This window comes from Ooceraea biroi, chromosome 7 (assembly GCF_003672135.1).
Source record: "Ooceraea biroi isolate clonal line C1 chromosome 7, Obir_v5.4, whole genome shotgun sequence".
Classification (NCBI taxonomy): Eukaryota; Metazoa; Arthropoda; class Insecta; order Hymenoptera; family Formicidae; genus Ooceraea; species Ooceraea biroi.
This window is the reverse complement of record NC_039512.1, coordinates 1,664,637-1,680,110: the sequence shown is the minus strand read 5'-3', so window position 1 is coordinate 1,680,110 and position 15,474 is coordinate 1,664,637. Positions and strand designations below refer to the sequence as shown.

Sequence of the window (15,474 nt, the reverse complement as noted above, 5' to 3'; positions counted from 1 at the left end):
GCTCGCGCGTCGTTCTCGCGCGATGCGCGCTCAGGACGTGACAAGTCGTACGCGTACATCGAGTGGTGTAGAAATCGCTGGGATGACCGCTAAGCAGTCCGGATCGGCAGTGTCGAGGAAACGGTTCCTCGGACGATCAGTTACTCGCAAGAGGCAACGCCAGAACTCGCCCGCGAGGATTATCGCCCTGCGATCTTTTTTACGCCCTTTCAACGCTTTCTTCGACGACAACTCGTGCACCTCGTGCTTGCTTCAGAAAAAAAAGCGGGGATTATCATGTGTTATTTTACGCGCACGTAGAGAGCCGCTGCCTCGTAACGAGAGATGCAAAGAGTTGTGCCAGCACGCTGATCCTATAGCAAACGCGAACTAAGCGACCGCTAATAGGTAGCACAGCGGTGCTATGGCGATGGCTAATGAGAGGTACAAACGATGGACGTATATAAATATTTGATAGATTTCATTGGTAGAAAAGCTGTAACTCCGAATTAGCTAATCCTTCCCGGAAGAAGAGGCGAGCGAATTCTGAGTCCACGTGTGTCCACTTGCGTTTCACCGGCCTCGATTTTAACGCTGAGGTAAATTTCGTCCTCGCGACGCGGATGGAGGTGCAACCGCGAAAAAGATGGATTCTTTCTAAATTGTAATTCTACATTTCTCTTGAACCCCGAGTAATTCTTTAAGAATACGATACATTCATAATAATCTATAATAATCTTACGTATCGCATAATAATTTTATATATCGCATAACGCGTAATGACTGACATTTTCTGAGAATCCAAGTTACTAATTCCACTTAAAGATTTTTACATTTACCTAATAAATAATAAACGGTCAAATACAGTAACAGATTAATTAACATTTATTATTAATTAACATTCATTGCAATATTTGATACTGAAATAAGTTTTTTAAGGAACTATTTCTCTCTTTTTCTCTCTCTTCCTCTCTCTTATTTATAAATTAATACTTATGGCACGGACACACGTCGATGAGAAATTCTCTGCCGGACCAGCCGGGACAAGCTGGTCGTTGTGACCGGCATGGCGTGTTCGCCATCCGCCGATCCACCGAACCATTGCTGCCAGGCACTGTACCATGCGGTTACGTGCATGCACGTACGCGAGCAAGCTCTTCTCTTATTTGATTTCTGCCGCCGCTGCCACGCTGTCTAGTCGACTAGCCCGAGCTACGTTCTGCTCTCTCCTTCTCACTCTTTCCCTCTTTCGGTCTGTCTCGCACCCTCTAGTTGCGCACCTCTGTCACTCTTCCGCCTCCTTCACTTTGCCTCTTTTACTTTGTCCGCGCGCGCTTTACTTCGTCTCTTTCCCCTGGTGACTTCCCTCCCCTGCCAATGCCGATCCCTCTCTCTTCCTTCTCTTTCTCGCTGTCTTATTTCTCTATGCCTCCGTCTCTCCTATCCGTCTTCCTTTCTCGAGCCTTCCTTTTTCTTTTCCTCGATTTCTTCCTTTTACTGTATTCCTCTTTCTCCCTGACCTTGTCTCTCCTTTCCTCAACATCTTTCCTCCCGTTTCCTCTCCGCGCGCTCAGAGGTTTCTCTCTTTCTCTCTCGGACTCCTTGCCTTTCTACGATAAACTCGCAGTCCTCTTATCGCTTGCGATTCCTCTCCAAGGACTTCATGGTTGCAGATCCCAAATTCGAACTACAGAGTTCTGAGAAAAATTAAATGACTCTAGATAGAGATTTAACTATATGTAATAAGATATAACGATATCTTCAGCGATGCATTAATGTACAATTAACAGGAACATATTGAACAATAACACAAAACAAATATCGTCCAATCGACAAACTTCGAATCAAAAGGCTTGCAGACTCGCATAAAAAATTACCAAATTACCCGAGTTGCTGTAAGCAATTTGTGGAAAGAAGAATTAATCCGTATCTTTAATAAAGCGACATTAATGCAACGAAAAGCTCGGGAAAGCGTTAGCCATCGTATCGAGCATCCCGATGATGCCACTGCGCTTTCTCTTTGTTCCTCCTCGGTCTCCGCTCGGCCGGTCTCACACCTCGGAGCAGCTTCGAGAGCGGCTCCTCCGTTCCCTTTGGTCCATTCTGACTTTCCGTCTCTTTTCCTCTTTCGGCGGGGCTGGCTGAACGCCGCTCGTTTCCCGTTCGTTAAGATGCCGCGGCGAGAGCGAGGACGATTTCTCGGTAAGATAAGCGAGGGTCCTGCCGCTGCATCCTCATCTCGCACCTGCGAATCTCATTGTAAGGCCCCGACCGTGGAGTGCACACTGTAGATACTCTTTGCAGACACCCGGAGGAAGACCAGCTGACGGTCGGTTCGACTGTGACAGAGGTCTCTTCGCTCCCGTTTCAGGCCGTTCTCCATTTTCAGCGTTTGCTGATGTAACGTCGAGACCACCTGACAACATCGCGCGATTGCCATCATCGAGCATCGCCGATCAGTCCTTCCTAGATTCTTGGACATGTAATTTTCGTGCTACGTACATAAATCTTGCTGTATAAGTCTTCTGGAGAAGGGGGTGATTCACACTCGAGATTACGAGCCGCGATGCGAAAATCGAGTTACACAAAAAGGGAAACCCGGATGGAAGAAACGTGGAAAAATGTTTCACGAGAAAAATCTTACTAAGCGACACACAGGATACATAGTTTTTTCTCTATTTAAAAAATTCCGACTAATAACGCTGACTAATATCTCTACCTCGAGATCGATATCAGAATCTCCCCGTCGCGCATTAAAGCGGTTTTTGACGAGAGACGGACGTTTTCCGCGAGATATTTTTCTGCGATAACGCGATAAGGTAGCGCGATGGAATTTCCGCCGCTAATTACCGGAAAGGCATCGAACCCGCCGATCGCGTTATCGTCGATCGAGCTACGGGACGACGAATGGCCTTTGATCTCGATGTTACGTGGACGATTGCGAACTCTCTGGAGAACGCTCGCACGGCGAGATAAAAAAAGGAAAAAAAAACAACAGAAGAACACTTTATCGAACATGTCGCCAGCCGGCATGGCATTGCCTCCCTCCTCGAGTCTTCGGTGAGTGCGTATCCACGATACTTCGAAACAATAGCCCATTATCGTGGTCCACAATGCGATCTGCGCGCGTGTAAAGCATCGGCGGTATCGAGTGCTCTGTGCCAGCGAAGGCGTAGCGGCAAATCTTTCTTTTCTCTTCTTTTTCTCTTCCTCTCTCTTTCTCTCAGGTCGAATTGTGACATAGGTACACGAAGCGAACACTTTGTTGCACCGCGCGCTGCAACCAACGTGCTCGTTTAAATCTACTCGGCATGCACGGTGTTCCGTGACCGGTGCGCGCTGAAATACGGCGCACAGTGAAATATCTTGCGTTTCTTACTAGCGCACCGTGTGCCGTGCGCTCATAATCACCGAGAGAAAAATGAAAAGGAGAAAGAAAAATTATGCATCGCGGAATCGGATACGGTATGCGGCACGGTTTAGCATGGCGAAAATATTTCCCTACGGACTACCCTCTCGATAAAGCGCGTGTGCAACTCGGCAGATAGATTCGCGATAATTGAAACTTCGGAAACCGGCGTGGTAATTTATTTCCTCTTACCGTATAGTATCAATGCGGATCCCCTTTGCGGAATTACCTTGCGCGCGCTTTCACGTCGGATCGAATATTCCTTAAATACCGCTTAAACTTTCCAGCGAATGTATACCGACATTTCTCAGAGGCATCGCAGCCTCCTCGCACGTGCAATATTTATTCGCGAACGTTCGGTCTTACGAGCCTCGAAAACCAGCATCGCGATTATTGATCATAAAAGCGTCGCCTTTACGTATCCGCGAACGATCGTCGATTAATTGAATTATGAAATTACCGCTGCGTTTACGTGAGAGTGTTTTCTATTTGAGCGACCAAAAACCGAACGTGAAAGAAGGAAAGAGAGAGAGAGAGGCAAAGAGAGTTTCGCTTTATAAGGAAACGTTCGGGAACGTCACGGCAACTATACGCGCGGTTATTTATAGAGATACTTTGCCGGAGGTGGATATATTTGTCCTTGCGCATCAAGGCCCCGAATTAATTTTTTTTTAGAAGTACTACACTCTGTATTCGTTCCGCTGCGCTTTTTCGACGTCTTCCTCGAGTCTGCGGCGAGGCGGGCGGTTCTGCTACTCGCGACGTATAAACCGATCCTTGAATCGTGGCGAATTTCGCGATCAATGTTTCTTAGCTCGACGATAGCTTTTCGTTTGTACAAACAAGTGGAGGGGTTGAAAATCAGAAAAATGTAACTTGCATGTAATTAGAAATATTTCTAATATTATGCAAATTTCGAATTCATTCGGATTCACCTATTTTTCATGGAGCCAGTCATCCTCGCGCTGGAAAGTTAGCGAGTCATAGTCCGCTTCGAGATTGCCGCTCGCGCGGCAGATCGTGCTCCGACCAGCACGATAACGAGCTGCACGGTGCACCGTACGCTCCGAGGTGCCAAGCGGTCTACCGGTGCAGGACTCGAGCAAAAACTAGCCCAGCTTACTAGTCCCGGACACGCCCCAGCGGCTTCTCCCGCTGTGGTTTCTTCCTTTTGCCATCGCCGGCGATTTCCCATCCCGAACGAGAGAGCTCCCCGATTTTTCGTTTACCACGAAAGGAAGCCAATCCCTCGGCGATGGGGAGAAAACGAGCGAGCGGCCCCGCTCGCGCGATCAGATCGTCGAGTTAGCGCGACCTACGTGCTTTCTGGACATGGTCAACCCAAGGGTGGCCATGGGCCGGACAAGCGGCGACCTTGGCACGTCGCACACTTATATAGACGTGTACCTTTATGGTAGAGATGAGATGCGCTCGCCGTGCGCGCGATCGATAGTGCCATATTGGAGATCGATTCACGCGCAGTCTCGCCGTTCTCGGAGGAGTTATAAAAATCGCGTTACGTAAGCGAGACAATATTCTATTGTCCAATCATTCTCCTTGATGCGTTGGCACGTTGCCCTACTCATCTTCGTTACAAGAATCCGCGAAATCCGTACCGACGAAAGAAGACGAGGGAGACACGCAAGGGCGCTTCGAGCGCTCGCGAGACTCCCTCGAGAAGAAAAATCGAACCCGAACGACCACCGCCAGCGGCCATCCGGCGTTCGACCCGCGCGCGGCGAGTACTTATTAATTATCACATAAATTGCGAGCGGAGGAGCACGATGTTCGCGCGCGCGGCTTCGCTCCGGCCGTGGCAATCGTACAATTTCCACGGGCGGCGTCCGCAAAATCCGATTACCCCCGCGATGTTTCAGTAATTGAGCGCCGCCGCGAGCGGTGACTTAAATGGGTACGGAAGACCATCGTTATTCGATCTAAGTCACGAGCAGAAAATTAGATAGCGGCACGCCGCGCTCGCCGTTCGCCGCCACGCAGTAGAACCGGTCAGTTATCGGACAGGCGCGGCGAGGACGTGGTCAGCGCGCTTTTTGCTCCTTGCGCTCGCGAGCGTACGCTTAAATATACAAAAGGATTACTCAGCATAATGGGAACGAACGACGAGGGGGGAAAATCGCGATGGGTGGTGACGCGCGGGCCCCTTCGCCGATGTCCCGGGTGAGAAGAGTCCAGGCTTTACTCCACCGCTACATGTATTGGGTGACTCGTAAAACGCGGCCAAACGCGCGGTTCTACTGTTGTCCGTGCGGCATGTTGGCGATTGTCACCCCCGCGCGTGATGATTCTTCTAGGGGAAAAATGAAACTGTCATTCCTCGCGTGTATTTTTATGTAGATAGTTTATGTATTATTATTATTATTATGTATATTTTATATATAGGATATGTATAGGGTTTGTGCAGACTCGGGATCCACTTCTGATGGAATTTCTGCACCGAGCAAAATCTTTTGAGATAAGGAATTGAAGATCTAAGGATTCTCGTGTAAATTAGGCCATATAAATGATGGAATTCTTATTCTTATTCTTCATGTATTGGCTATTATATTGTACCATGATAATGCTTAATCCACGTCCGTCTTTACCATAATCGATAATTTACCTGTTTTTTTAAAAGGTTTCAAAAGGAGGGAGTCATTCCCTCTCATCTGGTTTCTGAGAGAATCTCCACTCCCGAGTCCATTTGTTTCTTTTTACAGATTTTGTTGTGACTTAATTACAGTAATATTTTCTGCCGACAGAGACAGAGAATCGGGAGTAACAAAATTAGTTCGCGAACGTTAATTAGGCGTTTATCTAGTTCTTCGCTGTATTATAAATGAGCCATGTATCCGTAAGTGGTGAGACCGGCGGGCGATCGTTTTTGAGAGAAAGGGAGGCGAAACGAGGCGATCGACTGCGCGTCCATTAGGCTACTCGATCCGTTATCGTCGCATTTTGTCCTAACCGAGCTGCGGATAACGCTCAGCCGCTAATTATTCATGAATTCATCTCATAAATCAAATGCTGTTTTCGGTCTCCTAATTGGAACTATTAATTCGATGCAATTAGATAACGGAATATTATAACGTTGTACTGTTTTCGGCAAATTTCGATTGACGCAATAAACATTACACCGCCCGTACTGGACGTCATCGGTCGATGCAAGTTTACGTGCGTTTGCGTGTATACATCTCGCATGCAAACGGTTAATACGCGAGCGGCATAAGAAGAAGAAGAAACACGGGAGGGCCGGATAGTCGGCAATCTTCATTGAAGATCGGTCGGCAAGCTGGCAAGCGGTCGCACGGCCATCATTGTCGGGAGAGGAAAGGAAGCAAGAAGAAGAGAACGCAGAGAGAAGTCGATCGGGAGGAAGCGCTGGTGCATTCGAAGGGGAGGCCGTGAACCCCAAAGAGGATCCAGTTAACATTTAAATGTCACACGATGCCATTTCAATGATTCGCGGAAATTAAGATGCTTTTCCTGAAAAGAAGATGAAGCAACATGAATGATGTATGAAAATTTTCTAGAGATGTAATGAAAACAGAAAATATCACAGTTTTAATAACGTTATAATAGAAATTATTTTAAGAGAATGATATACAATCTATCTATAATGTCACCTTGAGATTTTCGCCCGCATGATGTTACCTGATAGCTTCAGGACGGCTATTACTACTTGGACCACAAGAAAAACACGATTCGGTCAGCACAGTCCAGCCGTGAAACGGGCCGTTTGGCGCAGTTCACGCATACGTACGCGTGTTTTTTTTTCTATCCTTTCATCTCCATCTCGATAACTATAACTGACGTGTTTCTTTTAGTGCCCAGAGTCCTATTCCGTGTACGTATTATGTGTCATCATCTTGTCATCAGGGTTCTCAAACATCTGCTCTCTGTCTGGTCGCGTTTATTTTTGGGCGCTCTAGCCCGCCTCCTCCTCTTCCTAGATCCTCTTTCTTTTTTTTCATTTTTGTGACACGTGCCGACAAACCAGTTCCTTACTAGGATCCACCGTTCCAAGAAGTCGGACCTTCTAGTACGTCACGGGCTCTGCTACAAAAGTGTGACGTATCCTACGCGCTCTCGTTTGCCTCCTCGTGGCGCGGTTTTCGCACTAGCCTCTTTTTATCGCGCGCATACGTCTCGCCGCTTCTCTGCTGAGTCACGATTATTTTCAGCACTTTTTTCTTATCCTGGAGGAAGACTTTCCTGCACACCGTGTTCCACTTTGCTCGCGATGAACGAGCGAAAAAAGCGGGCCGCTGCCGCTTAGCGTACTATGCGATTTCTGGCGTCCTGAGATATTTTTCTTTAAAGTAAATCCGGAAATAGTCTCGAAAAAGAGCTTTTCATCTACGAACAATGCGTAAGTTTATTTAGATGGTCGGTATATGCAAAAGTCGCAATTAAATGATGAACGCAATTTAATGATGACACAATGCAGGTTTCTTCTAGGTAATTAAAGCAACGAAGAATATTAGAGTTTAGCATGATTGTGAATATAAAAAAAACATAATAAAAAAACGAATGACGTCATAATGACTGGATAATGAAAATAATATCAATTGCTAATAACAAATAACGAGGTGCTAAGCTTGAGCACTTGTTTCCTGGACCAGATTTCTAGAGCTGCAGACGCTTTGAGATTGAGCTCGCAGAAACCCCGCCTTTTTTTACAACCGCTTATCTTTTGAGTGCATGGTTCTATTTACAAAGGGATGTACTCTCTCTCTCTCTTACTCGAAGACAACGTAGATGCACAAGTCATTTCTGCATGGCTGGTGGCTCTCTTCCACTCCCGATCTCGTTCTCTTTCGTTTGCCGTGCTCGGCGGTGACTCACGATTACGCGGCGGTAACTGCGTCTTTTTTTCCCTCTATCCTTTTTTTTCTCTCCCCACCGTGTGCCCTTTTTGTCGGGCGTGCACCGCGATTTCACGGTGCCGCGCTCGCGACAATTAACCCTTTCACCATTGAATTGCGCGACGAATAAGGCCACTGCGCTCCCTGCGAGAGAGTGTTCCGATGTTTAATCGCTTAATATCTCTACCGCGTTGCGAAACGCGCTGTTACCTGGATGTAACAGGTGTGACATTATTTGTGGTCACGCCATATTCTAATCAAGATACAAATGGAGGGTAAAAGTTTATTACACAGAGTATCTTATCACCATATCCATCATCCACATTCCACCGCATCAATGGTTTTAATAATGTGTTATTTAATGAAATGAGTTGCGGCAAAAAATGATCTTCTTTTTCTTCTGTTTCTTATGACAGGACAGTCCTGTCTTTAAGTCTCTTAGATTGAAATCCAACATTTGTGCCACCTTTTTTGTGGACCTTCCAGGTAACCATCTACTGTTGGATTTCTCGGATTTAGCTTGACTAATCGTTTTGGATCCATTCGAGATCCACGTGGTCCCTCTAGTTTCGGCGTCTCAACCTTATCCATCTTATCACATTCTGGATTTTACAGTCTTCTCTAATTGTTTCGCTTCTATCGCTATCGCAAAGGCTGACTCCTTGTATCGTTCTGAGTGTTTTCATCTCAATTCTAGTATTCTCTTTTTATGTATCCTCATGTTTCCGTAAATTCGTATCGGTCTAACACAAGTCTTGTATATTCAAACTTTGCTTTCAATGTACATATTTTTATTTCAAATAATATTTTTATTATATTGGCTGCATATTGGCGTTATTTGCTTGAGTTCGAACTTCGTTCGTTAGATTTCTATCACTTGATGTTTCCACCCCTAAATATTTAAACTTTCATGACTTGGTCAATTGGTTTTGTCATTGACGATATGTTTTTAGTATTTATATTCGTAAGACACATTTTAGCTTTAGAACTTTTCTTATTACTTATTAAATATTCACCTTTTTCTCGGCTTGAACATTATTCAAAAATCGAAAAATATTACTTTTTTTTTGTGCAGCATTGCGTCGGGATAATGGACACCCCAGACAGCGCGCTTTTGCACCACTCGTTTTATTATAAAAACCCATCAGCATCGCTAAGAAGTAACTCCGGCATCTGGATCTCGAGGGACTGGATATTAACACATGGCACCGCATTGAGCTCGATTATCAACAAGTATCATGCGATATCCAGCTTCGTCGAGAACATGCCATCGGGAAAGCTCACGATGGTGCCGCAGGAGTTAACAAACGAGTTGAAATTTCAAGTGTATCGCGATTCAGGCATCGACGATGCCTCCAAGTCGAATTCGAAATATCGTGTTCAACAACATTCCGGTTTCGTTGCGGCCGCCTGGAAATGTCGGCTTCTCGGCAAGACCTTTGACGAGTTCTTCGAAACGTGGAGCTTCCCCAAATCATCGGTCGAGTGTGATCAGCTTCTGCGATCAATTTTCCTTCTCATTCGCGTCTTCGATCACAACAAGCCGTTTGTGGAAATATCGATGGCCGAACAAGCCCTGTCTCGTCTGTTGGACCAATTGCAAGATCCTGTCCGTGGAACATCCGCAGAAATCATGTCGACGCCCTTCGGCAACCCCGTGTTCATCAACTCGATCGCGCGGGGTATTATCAGCAACGTCGTCGGCGAAGAGGATTGCGTTATCATGACGGATGCGTTGGCGTTTCCCGGTGGCGAGGGTGGCCCTGTCTGCATCATCTCGTCGGATTGGTAATCATAGCTTACGATTAGACATGCGTTTGTCGCCGAGAAGCTCTTTTTAGTCGAAAGTTTCTTGAATTCCTTCACTGTTGAGAGAATAATGATCTTTTCTATTCCATTTCAAAGTTCTTGATGTAAAATTAGTATGTAAATGGTAAATATTTCAAATGAATTTACTGGTAGCTTTGGAGCTTAAGTTTTTCCTTAAAGAAAATTTAATTAATATATTCTTAATTAATGATTAAATTGCTGATAAGGGTTATTTTATTATATATTTTAAGTCTTTTTGACATAAGTATTGTTTTTTTAGTAACCGCAGAGATGTCAGCGGCATGGTGATTGCGCCATTAAGCTGGTGTCGTGGAGAGCAGGTGGATTACACCTTAGCCGCTAATCTTGCACCATGTTTATTAGATATTTTACAAAAAAGGGATGTTCGTGTTTCGAATCGTACATATCACAAAGGTACAAATAGTTCATTACTGAATGCTTTCTTGATACATTAGTACAACAATATTTCCATTTTTTTTCTTTTTTACATATAGAAACATTGGATAGAGGCATCGTTCTTGTTAGATGTGGGATTAGTTGGGGCACAGGCATCCTCGTGGATAAGGATACCGGCATATTCCTGACATGCTCGCACGTCGTTGAAGAGGTGAAGTTCAAGATCATAGAAACTTAAGAGTATGACACAAATATTTAATATTTAACTTAATGGATATAAGATTAAAGAAGATCAAGAAACATTGTACATTTTCATAATGCAAATATCGAACAACGAACGGATAATTTTTTGCGACAGAATTACAGTTAAGTTGAGATGAATTATCATAGGCACCAGGAAGGGAGATATCAATCGTAACGCGTGCGGACAAATCCATTTCACGCGTACCGGCGAAGCTTTTGTACAAGACTCCTGACTGTCAACCTTATGACGTTGCTATATTGCAAGTAAACCCGGAAGACATGGATCCCTCATTGAAAGTTATACGGTTGTCACATGATCCGGTTTTGGAAGGTAAGTATTTTATATATTTCTCTTTTTCTTTAATATTTTTATCTTGTTAAATTCGGCTTTGTCTTACATGTTCAATTATTTAAAAATTCGAGACAGAATTATTATTTCATTGGCCATAGCAATTCTAGCTATTTCATATCGCTGATGTCTGGAAAATAAGAGGATGTAACATATTGAAACTTGCCCCCGTATAACTTTCTCGCAATAAAAAGAAATTAGTAGCGTATCCAGCAGTGTGTCAAGCGGTTTCCCGACGCTTTAACGCCAGAAACATTGACCTTTTTTCCATCAGGATAGAAATAACATATAATTGCGCAAATTTGGGTCAATTGATCGTCGTTAGGGGTGAAATTGATATTTGGCCTCCTTCCTTCAACTTGGAAACCGACACATAAGTCATCCATTTATCCGATCGCAATAAAAGTCTATTACCGCACGTTTCGCACTCGTCTCGCTTTTATTGCTCACCAGTGACGCGAAATTTTCAGAAATATCCGCATTGCCACTGAAGACATCTTCAGCTTCTAAACGATTATCGCATCACAAGTTAAATATCACGTTCGCCTGCAATTTCTTCGATTCCATTATTTCTTCCTCCCTTATAAAGACCTTAAATGGTGCATCTCCACGCAAAGGATAAACAATATTAGAACCTTGATCGACAAATAATGAGCGGGCAAAAATAGTATCGTGTGCACGCGGTCAATCAAAATGAATTACATTGAGTGCGTCACGGTCCACGTATTAAATTGCGTACTAGCGATATAACTGGATACTCGCCGGATACTGCGTCCCAGCCTAATGAGCGCATCTCGCATGCACCTGCTCGCAGGTGAGCCGGTGGTTTCCATAGGATTTCCGTTCTTCACGTCGATCCGACCGACCGTCAGCAGTGGCGTGGTCTCCAAGACGACGGACTGGGCGATCCTGACGACCTGTTGCACCCATAGTGGCATCAGCGGTGGACCGATAGTCAGCCAGGCAACCGGCGAGATGTTGGGAATGATCGTGTGTAATGCGCACTCCTCGGATGGCACCATGCACTACTCGCGGATGAGCTTGGCGGTGCCGGCCACCGTGCTCAACGGGCCCCTGCAGGAATACTTGCGCACCGGCAGTCAGTACAAACAAATCTAAATTGACCCTGACGATCTAACGACTATACAATTTGGACGGCGCGGGCTGCAAGGCTTCCGTGCCGCAGAGACAAAAGTTACCGGTGTGCGTTCGCATTTAACAGAGCCGCAGTGGAACGCGCGTCCGAATGAATTTTGAATTCTTTTCATCATTGGAGACTGTTATATGATATTAATAATAAAATATTGATACTGTTAATGCAATTTAATATTAATAATGTCACAATCCTAATTGGATTCGATTAAGACAGCTGATAACTTTCTTTGGCTTTCTGAAACAATTATTTAATTTATATTATATTATTTGTATTATACAAAATAAGATCTCTCTCTCTCTCTCTCTCTCAAATTAAAGTAGTCGAATTTCGAGTGCGTTTTTGAAAGTATTAGTGTACCTCGATATAATAACGGTATAATAGAATACAATAGAACGGCCTCGAGTGACAGAGCCGCAAAAAGAGAGATTGATATATTGTTCGTGACATATCAGCTTTCTCGAGTGCGGTCCGTTTACTCTTGGTTTCATTTCAGATCCCGAAGTGTTCCGAGCTTTCACGTGCAATGACGCGGTAGCGCACAAGATTTGGAATTTCCAGCTTCTTCTACCGTCCAAACTATGAAGATGCATTTGAGGTAAACTCGCAAACTCGATGAAACGGATCCGAAGAAGAGTTTACAGTCGCCATACATTAGATATAATTATATTAAGAATTATTATTTATTTTTCAGATCATTTGCGTCGCGACTGTCACATCGCGAATGATACCGGGGACTGTCTACATACACGTATGTTGCGGAATATATTCACCTGTGAATCATGCTATACTTGCCAATCGCGGGCTTGAGACAGGCCGCGCGCTAACGCGAACATAATCTCGCATCGAATCTCGTTGAATAACGCACGCCATTGACCGAGTTTAACGCAAAGAGAAAGTTTTTCGTGACGTCAAATGTAGCGATCAGCACGCGAAGCGACTCGAGTCAACGATCCCTTCATACATCGCCGGAGACTTTGCCGATGAATAATATTATTCACACACGTCGTGGCGTGGTGGTTGGATTTTACGAGTGGCCTTTGATATTGTTTGCACTGTACACAGACAGCGCGTTCGCCTTGTCGCTTTAAGAAAATATGATTCCTATAATTTTCTCTGTACATACGTGGCAAACGTACATCGTCAGAGTGTAATGCAATTCATAATAAATCACTATTAGAGTGACAAGAGTGACTCGTTTTTCGAAATGGCGAGATTTCATCCCATCAAGTATACTTGCCTTGCCATCTGACAGATACTCGCGCAACTAAACTTCAGATTCCTGCGCAGCTTCTTTGATTCACTCTTGATTTTCATCTCTCTCATTTCCGTGAGTGTGTGTATGTGTATATTTTACTCGCAATTATAAATCTCTGATAAGTTTTGGACTTATTTGATTTTATTCAACATAAAAGACACATTTAGCATTACTAATTTTAATACTATCAATATATCTGATCCGTCCAGGCTCTAATGCGAAATTGCTTTTTACGGCGCCACCTCTTGATGAATGGTTGCGTTATGAGGCTTGATACTTCACTTATGACCATCCAAAATTTCAAAGCACTAGCATACTGTGTCATTAAAACCTGCGAGTAAATTCGCAATCGGTCAACATCCCAAATCATACGTGATTCGTTAAATATGATTTGTTAAACTTTTAACATGGACTACTCTGATTCAGAAAAGGGATAACCACAATAATTATCGTATTGTCATATTTTGAACTAAAACTGGCCGAAGAAGAGCCGAATCAACATTGCTCTGTTTTCTTTGATTCGAAAGGAATCGTCCGCAATTCGACTAGTTTTTGAACAAAAAATTTTTTAATCGCTTTTAGCGTTGTGTGAGAAGCGCATCTCGAATAAAGAAAAATAAAAACAAAAAGAAATTGATATCTTATATTTTTTCGCTACCAGACGTGTCAGAGTCTAAGCAGTACAAATATGTATAAATATGTCATATTAATGACAATGAGAATTTTATTTATTAATAAATTTATTAATGAAATTATTAATGAACTTCATTATGTAATGCAAATTTTTATTATAGACTGATTTAAATATCGAAAATTATCATTTTGAAGCGTAAAGTATATCAAACTAGTGTTATTTATAATTTAGTAGTCGCGAATATACCGATAAGCCTGGATATGATTTCGGAGAAAATGCAAAACACACGTTGAACTGCAATTTATTTTCTTTTATATTATTTTTTTTCAAATTAGGTATAGCTATATAACGCGGTCACAATATTGCCTTATACACTGCACACTCGACGATTTACAAAAGAATCACACGGTCATACGATCGCAGGTAATGCTCGTGAGGAGTGCAGGGTGATGAGTAAATCGAAGATGGTAAAAAGCAATTGCAATTGACAGAGAGATTCGTCGTGTAACACCTTTTCCATACACTCCAGTTCGTATGTACAAGTTCGAGTGGATTATAATGCTAGAAAATATGTAGTCGTTACTACAAATCTCGCGTTTCGGTTTTTTTCCCCCCTCGTCTAATTATCGTAGGAAAACGCGAGAAATCTACGTTACAACCTCGTGAACGCGCGTCTTCGAGAATGACGCTACGACGATCCTATAATACTAATTTTGTATTCCCTCCTGTCGTCCCTGTTTGCGCGAAACCGATGAATATCCGATTAAAAAACGTGGTCATCGCAGCAGCGAGTGTCCAAGGATTGTGTCACCTGTTTGCCAAAATTTAATTGTAATACGGAGATACGTAATATCGATAAATATACATGTACATATACATATATGTACGTATGTATGTATATATATATATATATATATGTATATATATAATGTGTGTGTATATATTAATATATAAATAGTACGATCCTTTACACTAAAATACAGATTATGTATATACAGATCATGGATGGAGTCTTCGTAATAGTTATTGGAGCATCGAAGAGTTTTCCTTAATTCTAAAAATCTCCGCGCGACGTTTGAACCTTTAACGACTCCTATTGTCCTTAATTGATCTAATGAGTTTCGATGCAAAAGTAGGAAAATAGCGAGTGTCCGGTGTCTTGTCGCTTGCGCGTTGCGTTTCATGTACGACGACGTCCACTTTTAATGAAAAAGGACGGACAAACGATAAGCAAGTTTCGAACGTTTTTTAAATCTCGAAGTGTCTTCTTCGTCCGTCTTGTATCAAGAAACCACCGCCGGAATGCCAGCTTGCAATTTTCGACTCGAAACGAATTAAGCGTTTATTAACGGGAATAA

The 15,474-nt window shown here is 43.5% G+C and overlaps 1 protein-coding gene across 2 annotated transcripts in view; it reads left to right on the top strand.

The window, feature by feature from the left end:
* Window positions 1-13,607, top strand: part of LOC105277690 (peroxisomal leader peptide-processing protease) — a 66,849-nt gene extending 53,242 nt beyond the window's left edge. Inside the window, exons 2-9 of one of the 2 annotated variants that reach the window (XM_011336255.3) lie at window positions 6,458-6,901; window positions 9,329-10,041; window positions 10,343-10,497; window positions 10,578-10,690; window positions 10,870-11,053; window positions 11,886-12,170; window positions 12,721-12,822; window positions 12,919-13,607. In XM_011336255.3, the coding sequence (XP_011334557.2) occupies window positions 6,893-6,901; window positions 9,329-10,041; window positions 10,343-10,497; window positions 10,578-10,690; window positions 10,870-11,053; window positions 11,886-12,170; window positions 12,721-12,809 (1,548 nt within the window). In that variant the 5' untranslated portion in view covers window positions 6,458-6,892 and the 3' untranslated portion in view covers window positions 12,810-12,822; window positions 12,919-13,607. The remainder of the gene's footprint in view (window positions 1-6,457; window positions 6,902-9,328; window positions 10,042-10,342; window positions 10,498-10,577; window positions 10,691-10,869; window positions 11,054-11,885; window positions 12,171-12,720; window positions 12,823-12,918) is intronic. The other variant, XM_011336256.3, reaches the window with a different exon arrangement.
* The last annotated feature ends 1,867 nt before the right edge of the window (window positions 13,608-15,474 follow it).